The sequence below is a fragment of the Clupea harengus genome, chromosome 4 (assembly GCF_900700415.2).
Source record: "Clupea harengus chromosome 4, Ch_v2.0.2, whole genome shotgun sequence".
NCBI classification, from domain to species: Eukaryota; Metazoa; Chordata; class Actinopteri; order Clupeiformes; family Clupeidae; genus Clupea; species Clupea harengus.
The window spans coordinates 9,613,185-9,640,262 of NC_045155.1; the positions used below are offsets into that span (position 1 = coordinate 9,613,185).

General features: G+C 42.5%; 2 protein-coding genes across 2 annotated transcripts; one reads left to right on the forward strand and one right to left on the reverse strand.

The window, feature by feature from the left end:
* Window positions 1-684: 684 nt before the first annotated feature.
* On the reverse strand, window positions 685-12,599 carry LOC105906854 (YTH domain-containing family protein 1). Its single transcript, XM_031566096.2, has 7 exons — window positions 12,100-12,599; window positions 11,346-11,370; window positions 10,725-10,804; window positions 8,597-9,333; window positions 7,444-8,374; window positions 1,148-1,198; window positions 685-991 (listed from the first exon to the last, which is right to left on the reverse strand). The coding sequence occupies exons 1-7, from the start codon at window positions 12,124-12,126 to the stop codon at window positions 965-967; spliced, it is 1,878 nt and encodes a 625-aa protein (XP_031421956.1). The 5' UTR covers window positions 12,127-12,599; the 3' UTR covers window positions 685-964.
* Window positions 12,600-19,422: 6,823 nt separating this feature from the next.
* rnd1a (Rho family GTPase 1a) lies at window positions 19,423-26,538 on the forward strand. The gene is made up of 5 exons (XM_012835002.3): window positions 19,423-19,996; window positions 20,644-20,731; window positions 25,335-25,444; window positions 25,530-25,664; window positions 25,965-26,538. The coding sequence occupies exons 1-5, from the start codon at window positions 19,877-19,879 to the stop codon at window positions 26,208-26,210; spliced, it is 699 nt and encodes a 232-aa protein (XP_012690456.1). The 5' UTR covers window positions 19,423-19,876; the 3' UTR covers window positions 26,211-26,538.
* The last annotated feature ends 540 nt before the right edge of the window (window positions 26,539-27,078 follow it).

Here is a 27,078-nt window from a genome sequence, read left to right on the forward strand (position 1 = left end):
TAAAATCTCATTTGTTTTTGTCTGTGTATGCTACATACTTTCTGACTAGAACAGAACGTTGTCTTCTGACTATATACTTTTTCCCCCCCAAAGACATTTGCTCATTTTACACTGCTGAACACACACACACACACACTCACACAGGTGGGAACTGTAAAACATCAGGATCTGCACAAGAAATCCCACTGTGAACACAACAGTCTTCTTTGCCACTAAATTGTCCAAAGGTCAGCGAACTCTCCCTCAGTTTCCCTGATTGCTCCTGTTCTGTCAGTTTCTTTTTTTTTTTTGAGTCTTTGCAAAGTACAGAAGAAAAAATTAAACCTTAAGGCTCAGAGTAAATAAATACACTGTCATATTTTCTTTTATCAAAGCAAAATAACAAAAAAAAAAGGGTTGGAATCAGAGATTTTGATCTCTTCCTGTTCTGTAACAATGATGAGAGTGAGGACCCTGAGTCCCTGTTGGCACGCACAGCTCAACCTCAAAAGAATGGTAACACTGCCATCTAGTGGACATAAAGGGGCAGTTCATATCAGTTCCGTGATTTTTCATGGGGGAAAAAAAGAATATTTAATGTCAGATAAGACTCTTCATTGGTGCTGTTAAACCCTGATTCACTAAGAGGGAGAGAGGAAGGCAGAAAGAGGGGAAAGAATAGCTAACGTGAACGCGTAAGGCGGGGCGGGGCGGGGGACGATCTAAGCAGAAGAAAAACGAGACAAACAAAGAAAATGAGAATTGGTGTGATTATGTGACACACAAACTCAGCTTGTTATATCCCTGCGCAAGAGGAGGTACCTGGAGCAAAAAAGCTTGCGTCACAATGTTGGCTGAAATTCACCAAGATTAAATAAGGAAAAAAAAAATGTGTTTGATTTCAATATTCATTCTCCTGTGTTCCGCTTGAAAGAAATGTCAGTTGAGAATATAATAGCTGAGGAAGATGGGGAGAAACAGTCTTCTATGGTTTGTTTCTATTTTGGCGCTCCTGAAGAAAACAGAAAACAGAGGACTTATTAGGACCACAGGCCAGAATAAATCATTAATCATTTCATCTTCTGTAAACATCAGAATAATTATAATTGTCCTAGAGAAAAATGGGGAGAGGGGCGGGTAGCAAATAGATCCAGTAAGGAATCGTTACCTGATCCAGTCGAGACCGGTTTTGGATGGGTACAGGCTCTGTATGCAAGCTCTGTTGAAATAAAAGGAAAGAGAGAGATGAAGGGTGCATGTCCACTACCCTAAATTACTACACTAGTAGAGAACATTGAGGGGTACATGTCCACTACCCTAAATGACTACAGAACCTTGAAGGGTACATGTCCACTACCCTAAATGACTACATACAGAACCTTGAAGGGTACATGTCCACTACCCTAAATGACTACAGAACCTTGAAGGGTACATGTCCACTACCCTAAATGACTACAGAACCTTGAAGGGTACATGTCCACTACCCTAAATGACTACAGAACCTTGAAGGGTACATGTCCACTACCCTAAATGACTACAGAACCTTGAAGGGTACATGTCCACTACCCTAAATGACTACAGAACCTTGAAGGGTACATGTCCACTACCCTAAATGACTACATACACTAGTACAGAACCTTGCTGAAGTATTCAATCCCTGCGAAAGTTGTCACTTTTTACTACTTTAAAATATTTTCCCAATCAGTATTTTTATTGTGAACATTTATGCTGCATCATATTTCCAAAGGCAATACAAGTTATTTGTCTGCAAAGATTACAAATAAATTAATTAAAACTGAAACACACTACTTGCATAAGTATTCAAACCCCAGTGTTTTTGAGTTCCAGCTTAAGGCAGATGAAAAATTATTTCACAACTGGTATAGAGGTGCCAGTTATTTGACCATGACTGATCATAATAAGGTATAACATAGGGCTGTGCAATTAATCGGATTTTGACCGCGATTTCGATTTTTGGGTCAAACGATCTCCAAACTCATTTAATCGAGTTGAAATGATTTATTTGGCATTTTTCATTGTACAGTACTAGAGATTTTCTGAAAGAGACGCGCATGCGCGATTCAGTCCTTCCCCCAAAACCATTCAACGCGGCGAGAGGGAGTTAAACTGGCATGTGGCATCAGGAAGTATATGCCACTGGCAGGATCCGGGACATGCCAGTGAGCCGCCAATCTGCAGCATCGACCGTTGACAGCCAATTGCACAGACTTTCCAATAGCCAATCAGATCACGTTTATGGTCACGTCTCAAGAGCGCAAAGCTAAAAAAAATAAAAGATGGCGGACCAAACTCCGTAGATGGTCGTATTTGTACCTAAAAGTTGTTTGTTTGACTTTTTTTGCTTATATTTTTATAAAGTTACAGAGAAATAGACACTGTACATTGTAAAAACCCCATTATTGTAACTGAAAAATATGTCAGAGGATTTGCAAGGTGTCTGAGCAACCTATCATTCACTTTGAATGGGGATCTGTCAACCTTGACGGATCAACGCATTCCAACGCATATAGTGCGTATAAGTTCTCAGTAAATAAATGCATCATGTTTTCAAACTCAAAATGAATCGTTTGAATAATCATGATTTCAATATTGACCAAAATAATCGTGATTATGATTTTTTTTTTCCACAATCGAGCAGCCCTAGTATAGCATATGAGTAGTTATTAAGAGATCTCCTTCTGAGTTTAAAAATCTCTCAGCCCAGTTGTGAAATAACAGAGGGAATGAAGACTAAAGAGACATTGGGCCTCATTCTTGAACGCAGTTAAGAAGAATTTAAGAAGGAATTTCTTCTGAACTCCACTTCCGGTGGATTTAGGAAAACATTTGGCATTCATGAAAGTTCTCATCTGAGATTTGTTCCGAACTTCAGAAGACTTTCAGAACGCGAAATAGCAGTCGTAAATCGGCCAGAGTTTTCTCAAATGCGATTCCTCAAAAAAACACAAGATGCCCCACTTGGCCGCTCCGTGTTAGAAGTGTTAAGGGCTGAATTTGTGAGAAATCGTTGGTGATTGCGTTCACATCCTCGGATTAAAATAATTATAATAATAATAAATACGAGAATATTTGTATCATTAACAATTACGTTTCACATTTATAGTCATGATTCTACGAGGCATCGTGATGTCCTAAAATAAATAAAAGGACTACACGAACACTGCAAATGTAAGTGAATCAATAAATAAGCACTAAACTCAATCACGTTGATATAGCCATAGTGGAATAGAATGGACACATCTTCATCCTGCAACAGTACCTCCACCTCTGCACCAGTGAAGTTAGATCTGCGTTTACTAGACCAGTGCTCGCTTTCCGCTTTGACAGGACTCGCTTTCAAGTTGCCTTCGCGTGGATACGTTCTATTCCGACTGCACACGTCACTGCGGTTGCGTGCCCTTATAAGGAGCTGGCGGGGGGCGTTTATGTATGCAAATCCAGGTGCACGAGAACGTGCTTTCAATTTAATAATAATAATAAAACTTTATTTATATAGCACCTTTCATGCAAAAGAATGCAGCTCAAAGTGCTTTACAGCAAATACATAATATGCACAAAGAAATGACATGCACATAAAAATAGACATCAAAGAAACATAACTCAGATATAGTGCAAAAAAAATAAAATTATAATTATAGAGATATATTTAATCCAACCCCTTAATATCACCAGTAGAGATTTAAATTAAATTAAAAGTATTTATATATATATATATATATATATATATAGTGCGAAGTGGTAGCTAGTTAAAGGCTAATGTGAAGAGGTACGTTTTTAGTTTTCTTTTAAAGATGTTAAGCGAGCTGGCTTCCCTGATGTCTATAGGCAGTATGTTCCATAGCACTGGGGCGTAATTGACAAATGCTGCGTCCCCGATTTTCTTACGGCTTTTGCTGGGAACCTCCAATAAACCAGCATTCGATGATCGCAGTGTTCTTGAGGGCAAGTATTTGACTAGGGAGTTTGCAATGTAACTTGGTCCTAGCCCATTAAGGGCTTTGTATATTAGGAGAAGGACCTTAAAGTCAATTCTAAAAGTTACTGGAAGCCAGTGCAGAGCAGCTAAAACTGGACTAATGTGCTCTCTCCTCTTGGTTCTGGTTAATAGCCGAGCTGCAGAGTTTTGAATGAGCTGAAGTCTCTCAGTTGTTTTTTCTGGGAGGCCAGTAAGGATTTAGCTATGTTTTTAAGGTGGAAAAATGATGTTTTCGTCACCTTGTTAATGTGAGACTTGAAGCTTAAATCTGAATCTAAAATAACACCAAGACTTGTAACCTCCGATTTAATCAAGGGAGTGAATTTCCCCAAATTATTAAACAGCATTTCTCTTTTTGTTTTAGGGCCGACTAGTAGGATCTCAGTTTTGTCCTCGTTTAACTTTAAGAAATTATTGCTCATCCACTTATTTATCGCCAAAAGACAGGTAGTAATGGAGTTTATTGCTGCAGCATCATTTGGCTCAGCAGAGATGTATAGTTGCGTGTCATCAGCATAACTATGGAAACATACATTGTGTTCTCTAATGATGTCCCCAAGTGGCAGCATGTACAGTGAGAATAATAATGGACCAAGGCAGCTCCCTTGTGCAACCCCAAAGCAGATGTCATGTTTCTTAGACACATGATCTCCAAGCCTGACATAAAACTTTCTCCCTTTGATGTATGTTCTGAACCAGTTTAATAGAGTCAGAAAGCCCAACTAACTTTTCAAGACGATGAATTAGGATGTCATGATCAATAGTATCAAATGCTGCACTTAGATCTAAGAGGACCAGGATTGAGACCTTATTTGCATCCAAATTTAGTCTGAGGTCGCTGATTACTTTAGTAAGAGCAGTTTCAGTGCTGTGGCATGTTCTAAAGCCTGATTGAAATTTCTCCATTCTCCAATTTAAGAAACCTCTTCCGTGGGAGCACAGCTCAGAACACTTCTGCTGCGTAAGAACACATTTTCAGGCATTCATGTTTTTCTTACGTTGTTTTTCTAGGGCCAATGATTTTCCGCGATAACGGAAAACGGACGGAATTCGCGGAATGTACCCTTTGAAACGGAATTGCAACTTTCAAACGGAAACACCATTTTGGGCATCAAAATCGCCCAAATTCCCCTGTATTTTGTCCCCTGTATTTATTTCAAATAAGCACAACAACGATCGCAAGGATGAACAAACATTAATAAAAAATAAAAAAATATATTGAGAAAATGTCACGTCTGTGTTGAACTCCGCTCCGGCCACGCCCGCCTGTTCAACGGTTGACGCTACAGCCTGTCACATTAATTCGCTCATCTTCCCAATCGCCTGCAAATAATGTGTTTTTAGTCTTGTTCTGATCTGTTGATGGCTGGCAAACAACAATCTTAGAAGGTTTGCGTCACTAGTGGCACATATTATTTACTCATTTTAAGCTATCAATCTACCTCAAGGTGAACAAAATGAGCCGAAACGGAAAACTCATTTTTTGAAACGGAAAATCATTGGCCCTATTTTTCCGAAGTCCGTAAGAAACATTTCAGAAGAAACTTCAGAAAATGTTCGAGAATGAGGCCCATTCACGACTAAGACAAGTGATGACTGAAGTGCTTAAGTGAGGACAAGTCTCCCAAGTAAATAGTGCTCTGATGTTTAATTGAGCGCAACTGGACCCACAAGAAGAAAGTGGAAGTTGCATCATGCCACCCAAACCAAGCAACCAAGGCGGATATTAACTGGTGTGGGAGGTCACCACAGTCAAGCCATCACCCTGAAAATTATTGTTTTAGAAGACACATTAATGCATGTATGGAGGTCGCTTAGGACGTGGGGAAGGGGTTTTGAAGTCATATGAGACCAAAATAAAGCTTTCTGGCCCATCCTCAAAGTGGCGTATGTGGCGTAAATCTAACACTCCCAGTGCTTCAAGAAACACCATCCCAATCAAGAAATATGGCAGTGGTAACATCATGCTGTGTGAATATTCCTTCATCTGCTGGAACTGGGTAACTTTTTAGAATTGAAGGGAGAATGAGCAGAAATAAATTCTATACAATATCACAAGAAAACCTGTTGCAGTCCGTTGTAAAACTAAGGCCTTGGAGAGGATTTACCTACCAGTAGGACAATTGCCCAAGGCACAAGACTAAAACAACACTGGAGTGGCTCAAAAACAGGAAAGTGAATATTCTAGACTGGCTCAGCCACAGCCCTGATCAAAATCTCACTGATAATCTATGGTACTACAGTCCAGGACCGGCTCATTTTGTAGAAAAATAACTGAAGAATAATAATACTGGTTGGGAAAATATGTATCTTCTGTAAATCAGAAAATGGTGGTGAATTTCAGGGGGGTTGAATACTTTTGCAAGGCACTGTACCTTGACAAGTGGTTTGGCATCAGATATCAAGGATGCACAAGGTTAAAGGATTGAAGAGATGAAAAATAATTTGTCATCTGAAAGGTAAACAGTGTGTTGGGCCTTAGGGACTGTTCTTATTAAATTAGCATTTATTCTAACACACATTAACTGCAGTGACGTCATTCACTGTATATTATTCAGAGCAGTCGAAGCTAGAGACTGGCAAGAACAATGTTTGCTCCCACGGCTACATTTGCTAAGGCAATATTTGTGTGTAGCATGATGTTTGCTAACACTATAGTGTTTGCAAAAGCTATGACAGCGCTACAGTGTTTGTCAAGATGACCTTTACTAGCACCATTCTCACACCCGTGCTGGCTTGAGAACAAAGGGTAAGACCTTTTTCAGCTAGAAACTATAATTTAACATAATAGGTAAGATGATGTCATGCATAAGGAATGCTCAGTATTGTGCCCCATTTCTTTGGAGGCTCGGTGGTTGCAACTGGCATGCTGTTGAGCTCCAAGGTTCATGTGCAGATTAGACACATCTCAAGGGCTAATGGTCACAAGTATGAATAACCTTCAGAATCATGGGGGAAAAGGGTAGCAGCTTGACATTTTTTATGTTGTTCATTAAAAAGGAAAGGCTATATATTATGTAGCAAGCTTTTACCATTAGAGTGTGATGGATTTGAAAGAGGTTACCACACATACATTCAAGCTATGGTATGTGAGGTTTTTTTTTAGTGTTAGTTTTTGTTTTAATATCACAAATAGCCTTGGTAGTATTAAGGATAAATTCCTCTTGCTTGCTTGTTTGCAATTCAGGGTAACATTACAAGGAGAGTTGTTGTTAGTAACAACCAAACTACAATGGCAGAGACCAGAAGTTTCATCAGCTAGAATCAGTTAATGAAATCTTTGTTAGCATTATACAGTTTGCTAAACTGATGATGTTTACCAGCACCATACAGTTTGTTTGACACTGCATATGTTAGGATTATGGTCTTAACTACCACAATGTTTCTAAAAGTACGCCAACACTATGAATCAGCAGCTACAGGAGATGAAGAGGATTCAAGGAGAATAAAAAAAGAGGGCCTGTTACCTTACGCACTTCGTCCTCCTCCTCCTGCCTCTTCTCATAGTGTGAGAAGTCATCAAAGATGGAAGTGGTGTGTTTGTACGTGGTGATGATCTTCAGCACCTGCTTGGCCTTCTCCAGGGGCACCTCCTGGGTGTCGCGTGAGTTGGTGACGGGCTTGTTGTCGTTGTTCTCCAGCCGGATGTGGCGCAGCTGGCTGTTGGGCACGTCCTTCACAAAGAGCCAGGCCACATCGAACTTGCCCTTCCACTTGTCCTGCGCCCAGACGCCCGCACTGGTGCTGTAGTCCACGGGTGAGCGCATCTCGGCCACGCCACAGAAGTGCCCGCTGCCGTTGACGCTGTAGAGCAGGTAGACGGGGCCCTTGCCGCCGACTGAGCGGAAGGCGGCGTCCAATCGCTTGTTGCCGTGCTCCGTGCTGCACCAGATGGAGTACTTGATGGAGCGGTGGATGTCGTCCTCGGAGTAGCTCTTGATGATGAACACGCGCCCATTGCGCAGGTTCCAATCAAAGTCCTTGGGGTTGTAGCTGTGGGTGGAGCGCAGCTTCTCCAGCACAGGGTGAGGGTCTGGCCCGGCCATCCCAAAGGCGCCCGGCCCGCCGAGAACACCCAGCGGGAGAGTGCCGCCCTCCAACCCGGCCGCTCCACCCCCACAGCTCTGGCCGTAGCCCGGGTTACGGTTGCGCGGGGCAATCCAGCGTGTCTGAGGGAGAGGGGGCTGGGTGTGGTTCTGGTAAGGCTGAGGAGGGGGTTGCAAGGAGGGCTGGTGTGCAGGTGGGGGCATGGCCAGGGACATCTGGGGCTGGACCAGAGACTGGGGGTGCTGGAGGGGAGGCTGCTGGATAGGTGGCTGCAGGGGGTGGGAGTGGGAGTTGGGCAGTGGCTGCTGCTCTGGATGATGGTGTTGGTGTTGATGTTGATGTTGATGGTGTTGAAGTTGGTTTTGGTGTTGATGTTGAAGTTGGTGTTGATGTTGAAGTTGGTGTTGATGTTGTTGGTGGTGTTGATGTTGTTGGTGGTGTTGTTGTTGTTGTTGTTGATGTTGTTGGTGTTGATGTTGATGTTGTTGGTGGTGTTGATGTTGTTGGTGATGTTGATGTTGTTGGTGGTGTTGATGCTGATGCTGAAGCTGAAGCTGAAGATGAAGCTCCTGGGGAGGGGAGGCCAGTTTGGTCACGGGCCCCTTGTTGTCCCAGGTGCCGATGTCCATGTTGTGTTTGATTGGTGGAGGGGGCAGTGAGCCCCCCAAGGTCGCAATACCCCCCTTACTCTTGGACTTGAGCTGCGGAGGCTTGGCCGGCTTGCTGGCAATGGCGGCCCAGGACGTAGGCTTGGAGAGGGACATGCTGAGGGGTGTGCCATTGTTGCCTGTGGCAACCGAGGGCCCCCCACCAATCACAGAGCCCACAGCCTTGACACCTGAACCTGAAGCATCACCTGTGCCAATCTTCAGCCCTACCATGCCTTGCTCCAGGCTGTTCATGCCCGGTGCTTTGCTAAGAGTGTCGCTGTGGAACCCGCTCTGCCCATCAGGCACCAGGGTTCCCCCCAGGGAGCTGGGTGGGTAACTGTAACTGCCCCCGTAAGCAGAGCTCTGGGTCTGACCGCCCTGGGAGCCACTGGTGCCCCAGGCAGAGAAGGCTGGATTCTCTGGGAAGAAGTTGAAGCGATGGGGGTAAATGCTGCTTCCCAGCCCCCCTGGCTGTCCAAAGACCGTGTCGTGCATGAAATGGTGGTCACCATTGCTCAAAGCTCCATAGGGGGTCATATAAGGGATTGGGGGGTCTCCGCCTGTGGACCAAGGGGCCTCGCTGAGGGGGTATGGGAACCCGATGGATGGGGCATAATAGCTGGGGAGGTATGGGTCGGTCATGGACTGGTAGCTGTTGTTCTGCAAAAGTCACCCAGACACACACAGACAAATAAAATTACCACCAGCGGTGGCGGCGGCGGCAGCAGCAACAGCAGCATGTGTTTTGCCCAGTAGAACACACACAGCATTTTGCCATAGCTACTCACATGACACTGGCATGGCTTGATGAGGAGGAGGGGCAGTGGGGAGAAAAACGCCTCACAGAGGAAAACAGAACAGACAACTAAGATCTGTTACACAATTCACTAATGCCCCTCTGTTCCAAGTCAGTTCCTAAGCTTTGATATCTGTGCACACTTTATGTAAAATTCATAGTGAAACGATTTTGTGCACAGGTTCTCTAAACTCAATTTTTAACACCGCCACAGAGAAATCCACTGCATTCAAGGATATGCTTGGAGTGGATGGTATCAAAAGACAAAGGGTCACATGGGAGGAACCTCTGTGTGCTAGTACCCCTAGTGTGAATGGTTTAAAACTAAAGTCTAAACTTACATTACACATCTGAAGGAGATGAGAGTTCACAACCTAGACACCTTTGCCTTTGCAGACAACCAACAGACCAATATAACGCAGGATTAATGCTGGCTTAATGATGAACCCCCACTAGAAAATTGCAAAGAATAAGATCAATACATTTAGAGACTTAGCATCCAACCACCATGTGACAGAGGGGAAAAAACAGATTGCATCAATCACATGAAGAGACATCTACCAAGCTATAGCCAGACAAAATGGTGATTCTGCTCTCCTAAATTGGAAATGGCCTTTGCCAAGACCCTGAATTTTCTTCTATTTTCCACACAATCACAGGGAGGCAACAGGCAGTTCTTCCAGCCAAAGAGGTCAAGCTATTTGAGGATAAAGTTCCCATCAACAAAGTGAGGTCAGGGGATGGCTTTTTCCATTGAAATCAAATAGAACATCCCACTTTGGCAGACTGACAGGACAGGAACAGCAATGATAACCCTGAGTGTGGCACTCAACAACACTAGGCCAATACCACATGATTACATTTTCACTCATTTCATTCATCTGACATTTTTGTATTATATATTATATTGTATTATTATGTATGTATACAATATACATCACAATGTGTAAATTAAAGAGTTTATGATTATTTATGATGTTTAATACAAATAATCAGTATCAGTACATTTTGCTAGGCAGCCTTTGTTTTAGGTACCCTTCCAAACAAACAGATTTACTTCACAAATTAACTTATTCTGGTACTAACCAGATATTGATGGATTTTTACACGCTAGCAAAAAACATCATAACTTGTCATTTTATGATAGTTGGGCAGCGGGAGGGATTTCCCAAAATGACTTTATAATGTAGCAATAATGATCATGTTCACCACTATCATAACATCATCATTATCATACCTGATCTAAGGTACTCACCTGATTGGACTGGCCGGGGAGGTAAGGTTCAAAGTCGTTGTCATGAACAGTATCCTTCTGATGGAGAGAACCATTTTGTACTGCAACGACAAAGTACCGCAAAATTTCACTAGAAATGTCTGCCCAACCGCCCACGGATATAGATACACAAAACTCAAAGATAGATGTCTAGTTTCAGTAGTGTCTCAAAATTCATGTACTACCAATGCCAATCAAAGTGTATGCGACAACGCCATGTTCTATCACACTCAACTACCTTGGGTTTTAACATACAACACTATTTTATACATTTCTATTGGCCAATATGATAAACAAAACTGGATAAATAGCAGCTTTCAAAGTACACAGTAATTCATGGTAGCCCAGTGTCTTGTGCCAATCTGCAAAATGTTTATGGTGGTCAACGATACCATTACTGATGGGCACATTACTGACTGGTTAGAGCCTAATGTAAGCATGGGTGGCAGAATACCTCACCTGGCTATCAGAAATACATCCCCAGTCATTTCCCCCAAAAACACAAAAAACTGTTCTGAACACTCCAGTAAGTTGGATAGCTTCACTCTGAAGTCCTGAAAGAATCGAGGTATGAATTCACAAATCGTCTGATTAAGGTCTTACCTTTAGATGCTTGTCCCTTTGGTCTCTGCATTTTGGGTGAAAACATAAAATACAGAAGGCCATTAGCAAACAATTGGAAATATGCATGTTTAGCTCCTCCTTGAATGATACTGATAATCCAACAAAACTATCCAAAATTGTACTGCTATGTGTTATGCATCTGACTACATGTTCATGTACCCCTCTAGCCAACACGCATAGCATGCAAGCTTGTTAGCAAAATATTGGCTAAATTGCCAGCTAGCGGTTAATGGCTGCTACTGATGACAACCATTAGCCACATCACCGTCATTTCATGATCGTACAGATAAACTCAAGAAACAAACATTATAATCCTGCACATGCGATTGTCTGGGCAATGTGTAATAGCAATCATAATGTTCATGCAGATCAGACGATTTGTCATCTGATCTGCTAACATTGGCTAGCTAGCTAGCTAACTTTCACCGGTAGTGTCAAACAGGCTAGCCGGCTAACAAACTAGCTGTCTGTTACCTGCACAAGATGGACAGCCTTATTCTCAAATGATTTAACTGTTGTTGACATTACTTAGAATTACTTTGCACTCATATCGGTTGTCATATAGCTTGAATGACACCACACGTCCCGTTGGACCGTTAGGTATATCGCTAGCTAACGTTAGCAAAACGTCCATCTACTCTATCACGAACACCGGGGCTTCATTTGAATCAAGTTAATGTTCCTGTTGGAAGGAAGAAATTATATTTGCACACCAAATAACCTCCCTGCCTACCTGAGGGTCAATGCTTGTGGCAGACATTACGTTAATTCATAAGCAAGCCCCTTGACACGAACGGAGCCAGTAAAAGTCTTCCCAGCTCCGTGTTGCGTTCACTGTTTAGCGGCAAGCAAAGTGTTTTTTTCACAGCTGCACGTAGCTTGTTGGAGCTAGCTGTAAGTTAAAGCACATCAACTTTCACAGTTCAAAAAGGCTACTGTTACTTCTCCAGACAGCAACTCAAATCCCAAAATAACACAACCGCAAACAGATTTTCAAATGTCCACAGTCCAGTGTTCCCGAAATGTTTGCAGAATATTTTATCTGCAAAAGACCACTTTAGTTCTTTTTTCCTCTCTGTAACCCTCCTTAGTAATTGTACAGCCCAAATCACTACTTCCCCCAATGGCTGTTCCATCCGGGATCTGTGCAGGGAGAATCACGTCACAACCTCGGTTTCCCAAAGGCAAGATCATGGGAAGACAACCTTACTTTGCAGGTTTAGCTTTCACCACGAGAGGACAGCACTGCACCGCAAGTGCAGAAATAACCATGTTGTATTTTAAAGCAACTATTTCCAAGCACTCCCACGTATCAACTACCCCAAAGGCCCTACCTTCAAGCCTAGCACAGAGAACATGAGTGGATTGGCACTGGCATGGGGGCAGTGGTCACGCATTTACAGGCCCTACTGGTAAACTGATTCTTAAAAGTCTTGCTTCTAAGTGTTTCATTGTCTTATGATGGCAAACATTAATTTACCAAAATCTTAATTTTCAATGTAAAACATAGGCATTGATATGGTCTTGATGCTCTCTTAGGCTATTGCTGCTTGAATGCTTAAATAAATGTTCTTTTACAAGTGGAATAGCCCACACGGTACATGCTAGACCTATCATTTAGTTACTGATGTAAATAAAGATTATCTCAGTAATTTAAAGATCGTATTAAGATCCCCTTATTTAACTGTTCAAATGGTCTTATTTTTGTCAGCGTTGTGAGTCTGCAACAGTAGTTGTTACATTAGTTTGTTTTTTGTCCAAGCACAGTCAAGCATTTACAGAGAATCTTTCGTGGTATAGCTTAGGGAAGGAAGTGATTGTATCTCAAGTGACCCTGCTCCTTGCTTCTGCAGGCCTTGGGCTGGAGCCAGAGGACCATTCTCAGCTTGTTTAGCTGGAGCTGAACAGACTGTACAAACTAAAATTATGCATTTTGTCAGAGTAGAGTGATCTTTTTGTGCCACCTGTAGGCCTACCGTAGTTTCCTAGCCAGTAATACAAACACACACACCCTCCATCTCTCTCTCTCTCACACACACACAGAGAGAGAAAGAGAAAGAGAGAGAGATACTTTTTATTCCATGTACTATTTCATATCCTTTTTATCTCATTACTTAGAATTACTAATTACTAATTACTAATTTTACAGTATTCCACAAATTACAATGAAAGGACTAATAAATAAAAATATTTATTAGTCCTTTCATTGTAATTTGTGGAATACTGTAAAATTAGCTGAGCCATTTCCTGCAACTGGGGTATAAAATATAGAGGTTGCAAAAACACATTTAAATTCCTTTGTAAATCATTTTAATTTCAAACTTCCTGCATGCCAGTTTTGCTGAGTGTGAAGGGAAATGGCAGAACCGTTGTGTTTGTTGTGTATTTAGAACCTAGGCTACAAAAATAACCTTCTTTTTAAATCAGAATTTTCTTTTTCACTCAGTCAGGAAAAACGTCTTGTTTTTTTGTGGAAAAAGAACTGAAGTACTCAGTGGATATAGCATGATTCAAAAGGCAAAAGCACAGTGTATATGAAACATTGAGAAAAAATGGAATTCACACGTCTTCACAGCAGCCTTGGCTTACTTAGACAGCTCTACACTTATATCATGGTGATGCTTTGAAACATGAATCCTGATCCAATACAAATGCATTATTAATGCTACAGTTGTAAAACACTCATATCATGCAAAAGATAAGTTTATAAGTCATTTTACGTGTGCAGTTTTATTAACACTGAATGTGTAACCAAGCTGATTAAAAGCTGAACACTTCTCCCTTTGATTGCAAGTGGTCTATCATTTAATCAAACCTTAATTTACATAATATAGCCTTCCTGCATGTTCTGTTCAGTCATTATAATTTCAGCGCAGCATGGTATCCGCTTGTGTGTGCTTTTGTTTAATGTTCAGAGTGGTCTTCAGCTTTTTATTCAGGAAAATGATATCAGTTATTTAGGCATGGCATGAAGACCCTGCTAAATGCTGATGTGCATATTTGATTAAATGCTTTCTTCTTTTGTCTAGCTGATGGCTGTGAGTTTGTTACATGTATTGTATTAATTTATGATATTGAAGTAGATTAGAAAAGCCTTTATTGTCTTATATGATAGGTTAGTGTATTGTCCTCTCTTTAACACTGAGAAATGATAGCTCTCTGTTCAACTCAAAAGGGCCATACTAGTGCTGGGCGCAGTGAATTGTTCTCTCTGAGGCGCTGGTTATCATTTCTAGTCAACCTTTCTTTCCTTTGATTGACTCATGGTCAAGAGCACTAGTTATACACCTAAAAAACATATAGCCTTTTGGTGAATTAGCTTAATTTGACACTGAAAGAAATGAGAAAAATCCAACCAATTGAAGCAAATTTGTTCTGAGGAACAACAACTCAAGCACTCATTAAGAAGTTTTGTTATTATTTGTAATTATTTTGAACAAAATCACCACAATTATTGGCACCCCCAGGAATTCGTATAAACATAATGTAACTGAAGCATTTCTTCCACTTATATTTTACTTTTGAAAGTTGATCAGTGTGTTTAAGAACTTTCAAGCAGTAATCCATGACTTTCTGTTTCACTCTGGTGACACAGATGGCAAATTCCCTTATTCATTCTTCAACATGGGAAAGATAAGAAAACACACAAATCAAATAAGGGAAACGTGTGTTGACCTTCATAAGTCAGAGAATTCAAATCAGATGAAACTGTTACAAACCTGCTTGGAAGGGGACCTACGTTTATAGGATGGTAAGAGAGGCAAACACAAAATTCCAAAGGATTTCCATTGACCAGTTACAAAAAAAAAAATAGCATCTTGGGGTCACCAAGTCTCCAAAACCACCATCAGATGCCACCTCCATGCCAACAGATGATTTGGGAGACATGCCAGAAAAAAACCTTTTTGTCATGTAAACACAAATGTAAATGCCCGTAGTTTACTAAACACTACAAGGACTTTGACTGTAGCTGTGTTCTATGGTCAGAAGAAAAGACAATTTAGCTTTTTGGCAACAAACACTCAAGACGGGTTTGGTGTAAAAGGTAGGATGACTATACTGATAAGATCCTGATCCCCACTGTTAAGTATGGTGGACGGTCTGTGATGTTGTTGGGCTTTTTTTCCTCCAAAGGCCATGGGAACCTCATTAGGGTACATGGCATCATGGCCTCCATCAAATCTAAATCTGGCTGCCTCTGCCAAGAAACTAAAACTGGGTCGTCATTGAATCTTCCAGTATGACAATGATCCAAAACACATGTCCAGATCAACACAAAAATGGTTTACTGAACACAGTATCAAGCTTCTGCCATGGCCATCTCAGTCCACTGACCATAAAAAGCCTGTGGGCTGACCTAAGGAGGAGAGTGCACAAGAGTCCAACCTTATAAAGATGCTATTGAAGACTATTTTCTTGGCAAAGGAGGTTGTTAGATGCAGGGGCACCAATAAATGTGGCACGTGCTTTTTGTTAAAAAAAATATATTATTTCTGATGAGGTATTTTCAGAATTAATGTGCTTGATTTTAAAGGGTGGCTCAGTGTGAGACTAAGCTAATATACGTAGTCATGAATTCATGAATGAACATGAACACTTTTTACTCACCTTTACCAGGGGGGCCAATAATAGTGGAGGGGACAATTTAGGTATGCATAGAGTATGTGTGCGTGTTGACAAGAACATAGCTCCTCCTCACAAATTTGCATCCAACAGCTTCTGTATCACATGAGCTCAAGGCTGTGAGCAGCTTCTGTGGTTGTGGTGCAATGTGTAAACATGGGGTGTTGGGCAGGCTATGAGCGGTCTGTGTTAATGGCACATGGGGTGTTGGGCAGGCTATGAGCGGTCTGTGTTAATGGCACATGGGGTGTTGGGCAGGCTATGAGCGGTCTGTGTTAATGGCACATGGGGTGTTGGGCAGGCTATGAGCGGTGTTAATGGCAAATGGTTCAGTGGGGGCGTAGTGGGGAGGTCAGTGAAGTAGGCTAGAGGAAAGGGGAGAGTGGGTGATGATGGTGACGTCACTCCAGCCAACTCCAGCAGATTTTTCCACCCGATGGTGTTGCATAATCTATCACCGGGGTCGGATGGCAGCTGGTGGCCAGAGAAGCAGGGAGGGCCAGAGCGCCACAGGAGCCCTTCAGCCACTGAGGCGAGAGCAACATGGCTGTCAGAGAGGCCAGGGGAGCAGCGTGGCCACAGCACATGCGTCACATCAGATCCATATCAATAATTCAAAGAATTGGTCAATTTTCCGTGGTGCTGTGTCTGTTACGGGAGCAGTTTTACCTGGTAAAAGAGCACCATGCACCGTATGGCAGACTGACTGAGCAGGTTTCGTGGAACAGTGACGTGTGGTGTGAATATATCTCACAGTTGTGGATGTGGCTCCTCAGTTGTAATACATCTGAAAAGCTGTCTGTGGCAATAAGATGCCTCACTAAGCCTGTAATCCCTTTGCCAGTGTGAATACAAAAATGAGAAAGGCTTTTATTTTTGAAAATGATTAATAAAGCGCTCCCAAGGGGAAGGACTGGAATGAACGTGCCCACACGCTTGAAAGAGGGGCGGTTATGCAACACATTATTACGGAACAAACAGACTGCTATGTCCTAGCCTGGAGAGGAAAGGCTTGAGGAGGAGGAGGGAGGCAAAGGAGAGAAAGACAAAGACACATAAATAATAAGATGTAAGCAAGTGATGAGAAAATCTTGGCTGACTAAATCAGCGTAAGGCATATATGTTATCAGTACCGAATAGACTTAAGACCTTACCTTTCACATTTTACATTACATTACTTTGGTTCATATTGTAGTGTGGCATAAGGGGTTAATATTATGACCTGATACTATACAAAAAATAATTGTGACACTAACCGAGAACAGAAAATGTGGCAAGAGCAGGTTGTTCAGTCCATCCCAGAGGGTTAACACTTTCTCGCAACAAAAAACAATACATGTGAGGTGGAGAGGTATTCCCAGAATAATCTATTCGCTGTGAAGTTTGGCTAGCGGAATTGCCACTATGTGGAACAGCTCAGCAGGAGAGGGCTGGACTGGCTGGTTAGCGACATGCTGTCCCTCTAATCCTGGGCATGCCACTTGGATGTGTCTGTGTTTCTGAATGAGACCTGACTGTTAGAGTTTCCTGTGTTACTCCAGGAGGACGCCACCATCTGCCATCAGTTTGGAGCTGGCAGTGAGTACCCAGTGGCCGCTCAAATGAAAGTGCTCACACATCTCACCTACACAGAGCTAACTCAGACCCCAGTGACATACCCTGTGCCAATAGACTAAGTCTCAGTTCCCATCTCAGTTCACTATTTACAATTTCAATGCTACAACCTTTATTTCTACAATGATTTTATATGCATAGTTGTGTACTCTTACTGCAGTGATGTTTGATCCTGCACAGTTTGCAATGGCATTTTACACAAAACAACAATAGACAATGATCAGTTGTAACTCAATAGCTGAAGGATTAATACAACAAATGCCAAATCAGGGAAATCAATGTATTATTTAGGACAACTTCAAAGTTCAGTCTGAAGATCTGTTGACTAGCTTCTGTGTGAATGAATGCCACTTAATACAATCTGTAGTATCTCCCAATATTTGAGTGATCACAACTGGTACTATTCTCCTTGTATTTTCTTCGTTTTGGAAAAATGTTGAGAGCATTGTTTGATTTTGCACATCATGTGACGTTTGTTGGTTTATCCAATCAGGTAAGTGTTTTGAAAGTCCAGTTGATATGGAAGTTAACATCGAATCTTCAATTCATTTCAAGATATGCATGTCAATCCTAACCTAGAATTAATACCCCCCCCCCCCGATGCTTTTCAAATCTTTGACTTTGACTTAGGAATTTCCTCACTGGAATTCTCTTCTATTCATATGACAACAGTAGGAGAAACATTCTTCTGCCAGGCTGGGACACATGTCCAGATACTGTAACCCACTCCAGGAATGAGAAAAGAAACCCTGGGACTGCCCTTAAAATATCTGTGTGTTGGCTGGATCCTTCCACTCTCTAACCCCTATTGTGTAGTCCCTTATCACAATGATAACCCTATCTTTAGAGCAGGAAGTTTGGGGTGATTTTGACAAGGAGTCTGACTGAGGAATTTCCGCAACGACTGTAAAAACAAACTTTTTTAAAGTCATTGAATTTCCCTTACACATGAAGGAATCTCTGACAAACTTTTTATTTTTTTTCACTTTTACTGAACAATACTAATCCCAAATGCACCAGGTAAAGAAGTTGAATGGTTCTGTGTAATTTAGAGCACATAACAAATTACCATCACAAATGACCTTAACATTGATTGTCTGATTTTTTGCATTGTTTTTGCATTGTCAAAACATTAACATTATCCTTCCTAATGCCAAAAGCGAGATTATTCACAATTGGTTGTGTCTGTAGGAAGATATTGGTGAGTGCTCTTATCTTATGTGACGTCTCACTCTTCCAACAATTAGAAATAATATCATCAACTGAACCTTTTGATTTGTGTGCAAATAGGGGAGGTCGTTTATTTGTTTATGTAAGAAACCTAAGCCGGTGGTGAAATCTGTTGCTTCACTGATTATGGGCTTGTGCAGAGATAAGTGACTAACACAAAAAGTGAACGGTGGACAGAATAAAGTGGGCAACCGGAGCAAAACAGTTACATAGTCGATGGATTTACAAAGGCTTTATGGAACAAAATAAATAGAACATACACCTGTTTTGAAATGCGCTCGCAGCCAAGAAACCTAGCTACTGCTGGACGTCGTCACCTGTCCCCTAGTTTTGTAGGAGCGAATCTGTACATAGCTTTATCGATATCGGTTCTTTTCTGCCCGATGGGTTGGAGTGGAGCTATACAGCAAGTGGAAACTCGGTTATACAACGCTGTGGCATTGATAAACCCATTGTCGATTCCCCATTTTATAAAGCCCCGTAAATCCATCAGCCTATAGGCTGATCCACAGAGACAGTGGTGATGACTCATTTTTGTATGGCAACAAATAACAACATAGATCTACAACGCCTAAATTAATTCCTGTTGTGCATAAAATATTGTGTTATGATGTGCATATAAATTAGAGGCTGTAGCGCAGCGATTTCTATTAGATGAACTACATAATTTTCCGTGTAGTGTTAAGTCTACATTCCTGTTCTTGCCTAACCGTTCTAACCTTCTTCGTATAATAACAGACAGTGGATTCTCCTAGTTAGTTAGGCGGGCCATAGCGCTGGTGTTGGACCTGTTTGCGTAGACCCTGGAATTTTTACAGGCAGTGCGCGACTATCGCCACTACGCTCATTGGCCAGCGCCGCTATATAAAATGCCGCAGTGCCGTATTTCACTGTAGACCACTGTTGGCTGGACAAGAGGGAGCTCTTTCGCTGCCATACAACGGATACCTATGCTTTGAGCGCTCCAGCACGATTGCTAAAGTGAATGTTCTCGTTATCTGAATTATTTTAATCGTATCTGAGATTGGACAGCTTAATTCACAATGAAGGAGAGAAGAATCCCACAGCCTTTGGTGGTGAGGTGTAAGCTTGTTTTGGTGGGAGATGTTCAATGCGGAAAAACAGCAATGCTTCAAGTCCTTGCAAAGGATTGTTATCCAGAGGTATGCGCAGTTCTTTCCATCACAATGTGGAGTTCAATGATTGAATGTAACTTTTAGTGCAACTAGTTATCTATTTTAACTCAGCTGAATTTCAAGCTGCATGCGATGCAATTTCATAAACTGGGGTGCCAGTCTTTGCACAACAAATGTTTTTCATTAAGTTCATGAATTGACGAAGGCTGAACATTTCTGTCAGTTGCCATCCATCAAATCATTTATCATCCCTTACAAATATTAATGTTGTTTCCTTGTGAGATGGGCAGAGAAATACAGACTGGCGATGCACGTGTGCCTAGCTGAGTGCATGTACATACATTCCATGTTGCCATGGGATTGTTAGATGCGTCCTGGCATGCGTGCGAATTTGCTTTGCTAAAACCAAGGACCAGCCTGTTGTTTTGGAGCTTAGTATCCCCAACATTCAGCGCAGTTTCACATTAACAAGACAAAAGATGTTTTCCCAGCGCAGCTGGGCCGGGTTCATTTTGGTCCTTTTTGTCAATGTTTACTATCTAAACATAGAAGAATGCTGAACCGGGGGAAAGTGGACTGGGAGTCCGTAATAGCCAGGCTAGGTAAGGAATGTTGGCTAAGTGATGCGCTCATATTTTAAATGTGATATTTTTTGTCCAAACAAATTTCCACAGACATACGTCCCGACAGTATTTGAGAACTACACTGCTGGCCTGGAGCTGGAGGATCAGCGCGTTGAGCTCAGTCTTTGGGACACGTCGGGTGAGACCTTTACAACCATGCTTCAGTAGACAAATAGCGTGATTGTTTACACTCCATTACTAAATGTAATCGGATGACACGTCTGTGCTATTGGCAGGGCATTCACTCTGACTGGAGTAAACACAAACTATGATTAGACCTAACCTTTTAGCGTACCTTTCAGATAAATAAATGACTACCACCTTTTTAAGATCAAGAGATTGCCTCCACACTAGGTTTGATTTAAGTTCAGGTTCGGGTTACTTTGTTTTATACCCGTAGGTGGATTTGCTTTGCAGTAGACGAGTCATCATGCATTTTGACACACATTTTACAAACAACACAGACAATTGACACACATAATAATATATAATAAATACATTCACACACGCACACACACACATACACACATAGTGTATGCCAATTGTAGCATGTATGACCTGTATACATGGTAACTATTGCTACTATTAGTGGTAAGCCTCTAAGGATTGGTATATCAGAGATGTTTGGGGTAATTTGGATTACTGTATTCCACTGTTATACTAAAGGAATGTTATTATGTTGGAGGTTAACATTCAAGAAATGCAAAACACTTAGATACCATCTAAGCTCTCAAAGCTTTGCAAGTGTTTGAAACACCCAAGGCAGAAGTGAATCACTCAATAAACATCTCATGTTTGTTTTTGGTTTCTTAATGAATACTCTTTGTATGGGCTGTTTTTTGCGTCTGTCTGCCATGTTGTTGTTTCTTCACCCATCGCAGGTGAAACACTATAGGCCCGGTATGTGGTCTGATATGATCTCCCATAGCTTCTCTGACCATCCACCCCACCATCACTACCACCTTCTCTTTTGCCCCCCCCCCCCCCCCCCCCACACACACACTCCCTGTGACTTTATACAAGAGCTGGTCCTGGAGAGCGTGTGTGGGGATAGTGGGTTGGCTTGATAGTTGTAGAGAGTATGATAGAGTTTGACCCTTCTGGGTGGCCCCTGGTTCACCTGCCAATGAGTCAAATCCTGCCATCTCCCCAGGTGGGGAAAAACTGAAAGCCCATGTGCTTGGAGCACAGTGATGGCTAATAAAGCATAATGTTACACCAGTTTTGACTGTCTGCAAAGTCTTGAGAGTTTGGAACCATTTTGTAAGCTCTGGTGTTTGGAAGCATACAGTTCTTTTTGCAGATAGAGTTACCTGATGCATAGAGAAATGGGGAAATCTTATTTTAAGCTGGGTAAAATGAATTAAACTGTTAAAAGTAATTTTATATTGTCGTATGTTTGTGTATCTGTGTAGTGCATACGGTCAAATGTGAATGACAGCGATACAGGGAGAGAGAAATTTGAAAGTGGGAGAGAGAGGGAGGGTTTAGAAGAGAGAGATGGAGTAGAAGATAAACTGGTTGTGTGATGACTGTGAGGGTCCTGGCATTCACCAGTTTGAGTGAAGGCCAAAAGAGCTCTTACATTCGTATGTAATTTCAGGCAGTTAAGAATTTAGGTGGCCTATTTGCAGCTTGTGTGTTTCTGAGTGTTTGTGTGAGTGAAAAAGAATAGGTTAGGCTCTGTGCTGGACTCGATATTTGCCAATGATTTCAGACCTTTGTGTGGAGGGCGGGGATTCTTGGGGTCAAGCTGTAGCCCTAGCTCTGCACAACCCATTGTGTAATGCATTGGTTGGCTGCACCTGATGAAGCTGAATCTATGCTAATTGCCATGCTTGACTGCCACCGCCTGCTGCCGTGCTTGGAGTGGGCGGCATGAGAGTTTTCGGTAAGCCCCCCCCCCCCTGCCTCTCCCCTCATCGCTGAGATATGCTTGATCATCAATCGATGTGCTGGGGCCAGCTTGGTCACTGAGCCCCGTCCAGGAGCCGGCAGAGTAAGGAACCCAAATCGATGCGCCTCTGTAATTAAGATGCGGACTGGTGAGAGAAGGGTGTAGGAAGACTGGTGAGGGAAGAGTGTAGGAGGGACAGGGGATGCCTCAGTGGAGGGCGGTCGCATTGAACTCCCCTGTTCTGTTGCGTCACAGAGATGTTCCTTCAGATGCCAGCTAATGGTGTACAATTTGATTTATTGGAAAGAAGGATGAAATAATGAATAGTATAATGTATTTGTGAAGCGATTTGGCTTGTAATTAATTCATCTTCCAAGCTTTATTGATCTGTAGTCTTTTTATTTGAATGTATAGATAGCTTTGATCCAGAAATGTATTTAAGGTAGAGAGGCAGAACTCCTTTATGAATTTTTGAACAGCATTTTTTTATTTCAATGATGGCCACTAACTCGGTGTGTATCAGTATTTATCACGCGTCTATACTATTACAACATACTGTAGCAGTTCTGTTAGACCAAGAGACGGCTGAACTTCTGAAGTCAGTTAACTGCCTTGAAGTCAGATGCTCTGAATGAAGTGACTGTTTAGCCTGATTCTCCTTGATTCCATTAGTAGTTTTTTTTTTCACCCTTGGCTGACTGTCACACGCTCAGCAGTGACCATTAATGTCTTTTAGATTAGATTTTAGTAATTTTATGGTGCCCATCTTAAAATTTATTGAGATGCCGTTCAGATGTATTGGTTTTGTTTCTCGGCTTTTTGGCTGCTAATATTAGTAAAACATCAATTATCTTAAGATGGCAGCACAATACAGCAGCCACAGAATAAGCAGACTGCTTTGGCCCCTTGGTCACACATTATGCTGTAGTTCCGATTGTGTCATAGATCATCATACCAAAGTATCGGTCAGTTTGAAGTTAGCAAACCTGTTTCTCCATGTGAAGACCAACCATTTGGCCTCAGAAGAGAAACTATAGTGTGGCTGCAGAGGAGCTGTCTCAGAGTGCAGTGTGTCAGTTTGCTGGGAGCTCAGGAAAAGGGAAAGATACAGATTAAGTAAGAACTACAAAATCTGCACAACTTAATTTATTAAAGATGTCACTTGCATTCATGTCCAGCAATATTTTTGCCACTGTCTCTCTCTCTCTCTCTCTTGCTCTCTGTCTCTCTCTTTTTCTTTCTCTCTCACTCTTTCTCTTTCTTACTTGCACTCCTCTTTTGTCATCAAGAAAAAAAGATAAAACATTCTGGAAGGCTGACTCCGCTGTTTGAGGCCTAAACAGTTCATGATTCTATGAGTTTTAAAGCTCTATCTGTTCTTGCAGCTCTAGTTTCCACCAGATGCATGCAATGGACTCGTCTTACAGTGTTGAATGAAAGTCATAGGCTTAACACCATAAAAACCACATTTAGGAATAGAAGCAGAGAGAGGCAGAGCAAACCAGGGAGACGATTCAGCTCACAGCAGACATCTACCCTCTCATCTAACCCCTTATTAAGTCAATTAGGCGTACTTAATTACGTGCTGTCTCATTAAGATGTGAGCGGGCAGGCTGGCGAAACCCCCACTCTCTGTTTGCACTCCCACCACCACCACCACAGCATCTTCTAATCAAGACTGATTGAATCAGATGTTAATAGAATTTGGGAATCAATTGACTGCAAAAGCACTGAACATCTCTCTCCCATCAGTCCTGCAACCTTCAGGTTATCCTTGTTTACCTAAAGCTCACCTTGGGACAGAGGATGCATTAGACAAGTTTACTTAGGAGTTTGTGCCAACTTGGATTCTTTTTGTGGCCACTATCCAACTAGTTTTAGAAAGGTTAAATATGGAATATCGGTATCCATGATTATCCTGAAGAATAATACAGATAATACAAATAATTTTTTGTATATCTGTGTGTTTGTGTTTGAGCTGTGAAGCGACTTACACTGAGATTAAGTATCAGTTTGCCCTTTCCCCACTACAATACGTTATATGGATGTTTGTGGTGATGGCATTTGTGGACACCCTGTTCCTTTATGAAGACACTGCCTTCCCTGGCTTGGGTGTCAGAGCTCCGTCTAGATGTAGGTGGGAGGCTTAAGGAAAGCCTGCGCCGCAGCGTGCATGTCTCGAGTGTGTGCCTTCCGAGGCCGTTGCCATAGTTACCGTGGGAAATGAGGTGTGGCGCGTGCTGGGGACAGGGTCTCTGCACCAGCACTCGCAGCCGTGCCGGAGAGAGATGCGGGGGGGGGGGGGGAGCCAGAGCGCGTACCCCTCGCAAGACGCGCCCCTACACCCAAACCCGACCATGTGCTCCGCCATGTTCCACCCCCTATGTGCTCATCCAGAAGGCAGCATTCTGAGGCAGCGCTGCTAGTGTCCTCCTCTTCCAGTATCTGTCGGGCGCTGGCACCCCTACCCGCCTGCCCACAGTGTGTTTCGGGGGGTGGCAGAGCCTTGGTTCTCAGTACAGTGGTGGTCACCATGAAAGCACTCTCTGAATTGCACCGAATTCTTGTCTTTCACACCATGTCCTTGTGAGTCACCTTTTAACAATAAGTAGAAGTAGGAACTCTCATCACACCTTCCTCGTGTGGCAGCATGGCGATGTTTTACAAGTTAGTATGTTAGAACATTGTGGCAGCATGGCGATGTTTTACAAGTTAGTACATTAGAACATTGGTTCACAAAATGCGCTTCCTATGTCTTGTTCAGGAAATGAAGTAGTACTACTAACTAAGAACTATTGATCCATACAGAGTTCATCTTCTAAGCATAGGACTTGTCTTTCTCTAGGGTCTCCATACTATGACAACGTCAGGCCTCTCTGCTACAGCGACTCTGACGCTGTCCTCCTGTGTTTTGATATCAGCCGCCCAGACACAGTAGACAGCGCACTAAAAAAGGTAACATGCTAAAATTTCAGCCTAATTTGTCAATTGTGTAAGGTGTTTATGAACCTCAAAACAACTCCTGGATGTTCTCTTATAGTGGAAGACAGAGATCCTTGATTTCTGCCCCAACACACGCATCCTCCTGGTAGGCTGCAAGACAGACCTCCGCACAGATGTGTGCACTCTAATGGAGCTGTCCAATCAAAAGCAGACACCCATCTCACATGAGCAAGTAAGCCAACTCACTTTTTGGTTGTTGCCTTTAGAGTACTATCTTTTTATACTTTATAACTTATTAAACTGAGATCAATTACCTTTGATGTGTGACTGATTATTCCTGAAATGCCAAAGACTTTAATTTGCCAAAATTTGACTTAAAAAATATGCTTATCACTTCATCCACATGGATCTATCTTCTACAACAAGATGAAAATGGAGAATGCAAACTGAATTTAGGATGAATATATGTACGCAATTGTCTCATAGTTTTTCTTTGTCTTCTTTTCCCTCTTTCTCTTTCTCTCTCTCCCAGGGTTCAGCCCTGGCAAAACAGCTGGGTGCTGAGGCCTACCTGGAGTGCTCGGCCTTCACCTCGGAGAAGAGCATCCACAGCGTGTTCCGCACGGCGGCACTGGCCTGCCTCAACAAGCTGCAGCCGCCGGCCAAGCCCAGCCCCGCCCGCCGCCTGTCCAAGCGCCTGCTGCACCTGCCCAGCAGGTCGGAGCTGCTCACCTCCACCTTCAGCAAGGAGAAGGCCCGTAGCTGCTCCATCATGTGAACCCTCCTCCCTTTTCAATCCAAGCCCCCTCATCGAGCCAAAGAACAGCTCCCACGCGTTCATTTCAGAAGCACCCTGGGAAAGGGGTGGGGTGGGGTGGGGTGGGGTTCGATCACAAGCCCCTCTTGCCTCACCGGGTCACACTCCGTTTTAGCTTTGCCCTCATCTCTCAAAAGAAAAACCAAACGAGCAGCTGCCATCTTGGATTTTAGGGTTTTATCAGTGCACATCAGTCTAGCTGTTGCTCTGTCTCTACACTGAGAGAGAAGTCAGGGCCATTTCTCCCTCACACCAGCGTAGCATCCTGCTGTTTCCATTTTATTGTAGACAAAGAAAACAAAACAAACAAAAAAAAAAGGACAATGTGTTGGTGCGGACTATGCTCATTTGTATATTGGGCGTATTTAACAATCATGCATTTACAGTTTTTGTGTATATGTTATACGGGAGGATGAGATGAAATCGTCCCTGTGTATTTAAAACAAAGCTCATTTCTCATGATGAACATGCACTTTAAGGTGTTTGAGACGTCACTGGTTGGTGGCCAATGGGGCACCTGTAGCCTCCGCTCCGAGTAGCATCTGATTGGTCGGTAGAAAGGTTTGTTTGCGTGGGTGTTGGTGTAATTTCGGTGTCTCTGCCAATGAGATGAAAGAGGTAATGGTTTACAGAAAGAGAGTGAGAAAAGTATGTGTGTTTGGTCTGTGTCCAAGAGCACAGAAATGTATTTGTGTATGTATATATGTGAGTTACTGTGGGTCTGTCACGACCCTATCGCATGCAAATGGTTCAGTGAGGGCTTATCTCAGCTTCTTACACTCATCAGCCTCCTCTGATTCCAGATCAGTTTCTTGGCTGACAATTGTCC

Excerpts from the sequence above, each read along its gene's own strand:
- LOC105906854 (XM_031566096.2), bottom strand. The coding sequence starts at position 12,126 with ATGTCTGCCACAAGCATTGACCCTCAG. Across the intron at positions 1,199-7,443 it reads AGGAGGACGAAGTGCGTAAG|AGCTTGCATACAGAGCCTGT; the intron begins GTAACAGGCCCT and ends TTATTTCAACAG. Across the intron at positions 992-1,147 it reads ACCGGTCTCGACTGGATCAG|GAGCGCCAAAATAGAAACAA; the intron begins GTAACGATTCCT and ends TGTTTTCTTCAG.
- rnd1a (XM_012835002.3), top strand. The coding sequence starts at position 19,877 with ATGAAGGAGAGAAGAATCCCACAGCCTTTGGTGGTGAGGTGTAAGCTT. Across the intron at positions 19,997-20,643 it reads CAAAGGATTGTTATCCAGAG|ACATACGTCCCGACAGTATT; the intron begins GTATGCGCAGTT and ends AAATTTCCACAG. Across the intron at positions 20,732-25,334 it reads CAGTCTTTGGGACACGTCGG|GGTCTCCATACTATGACAAC; the intron begins GTGAGACCTTTA and ends GTCTTTCTCTAG.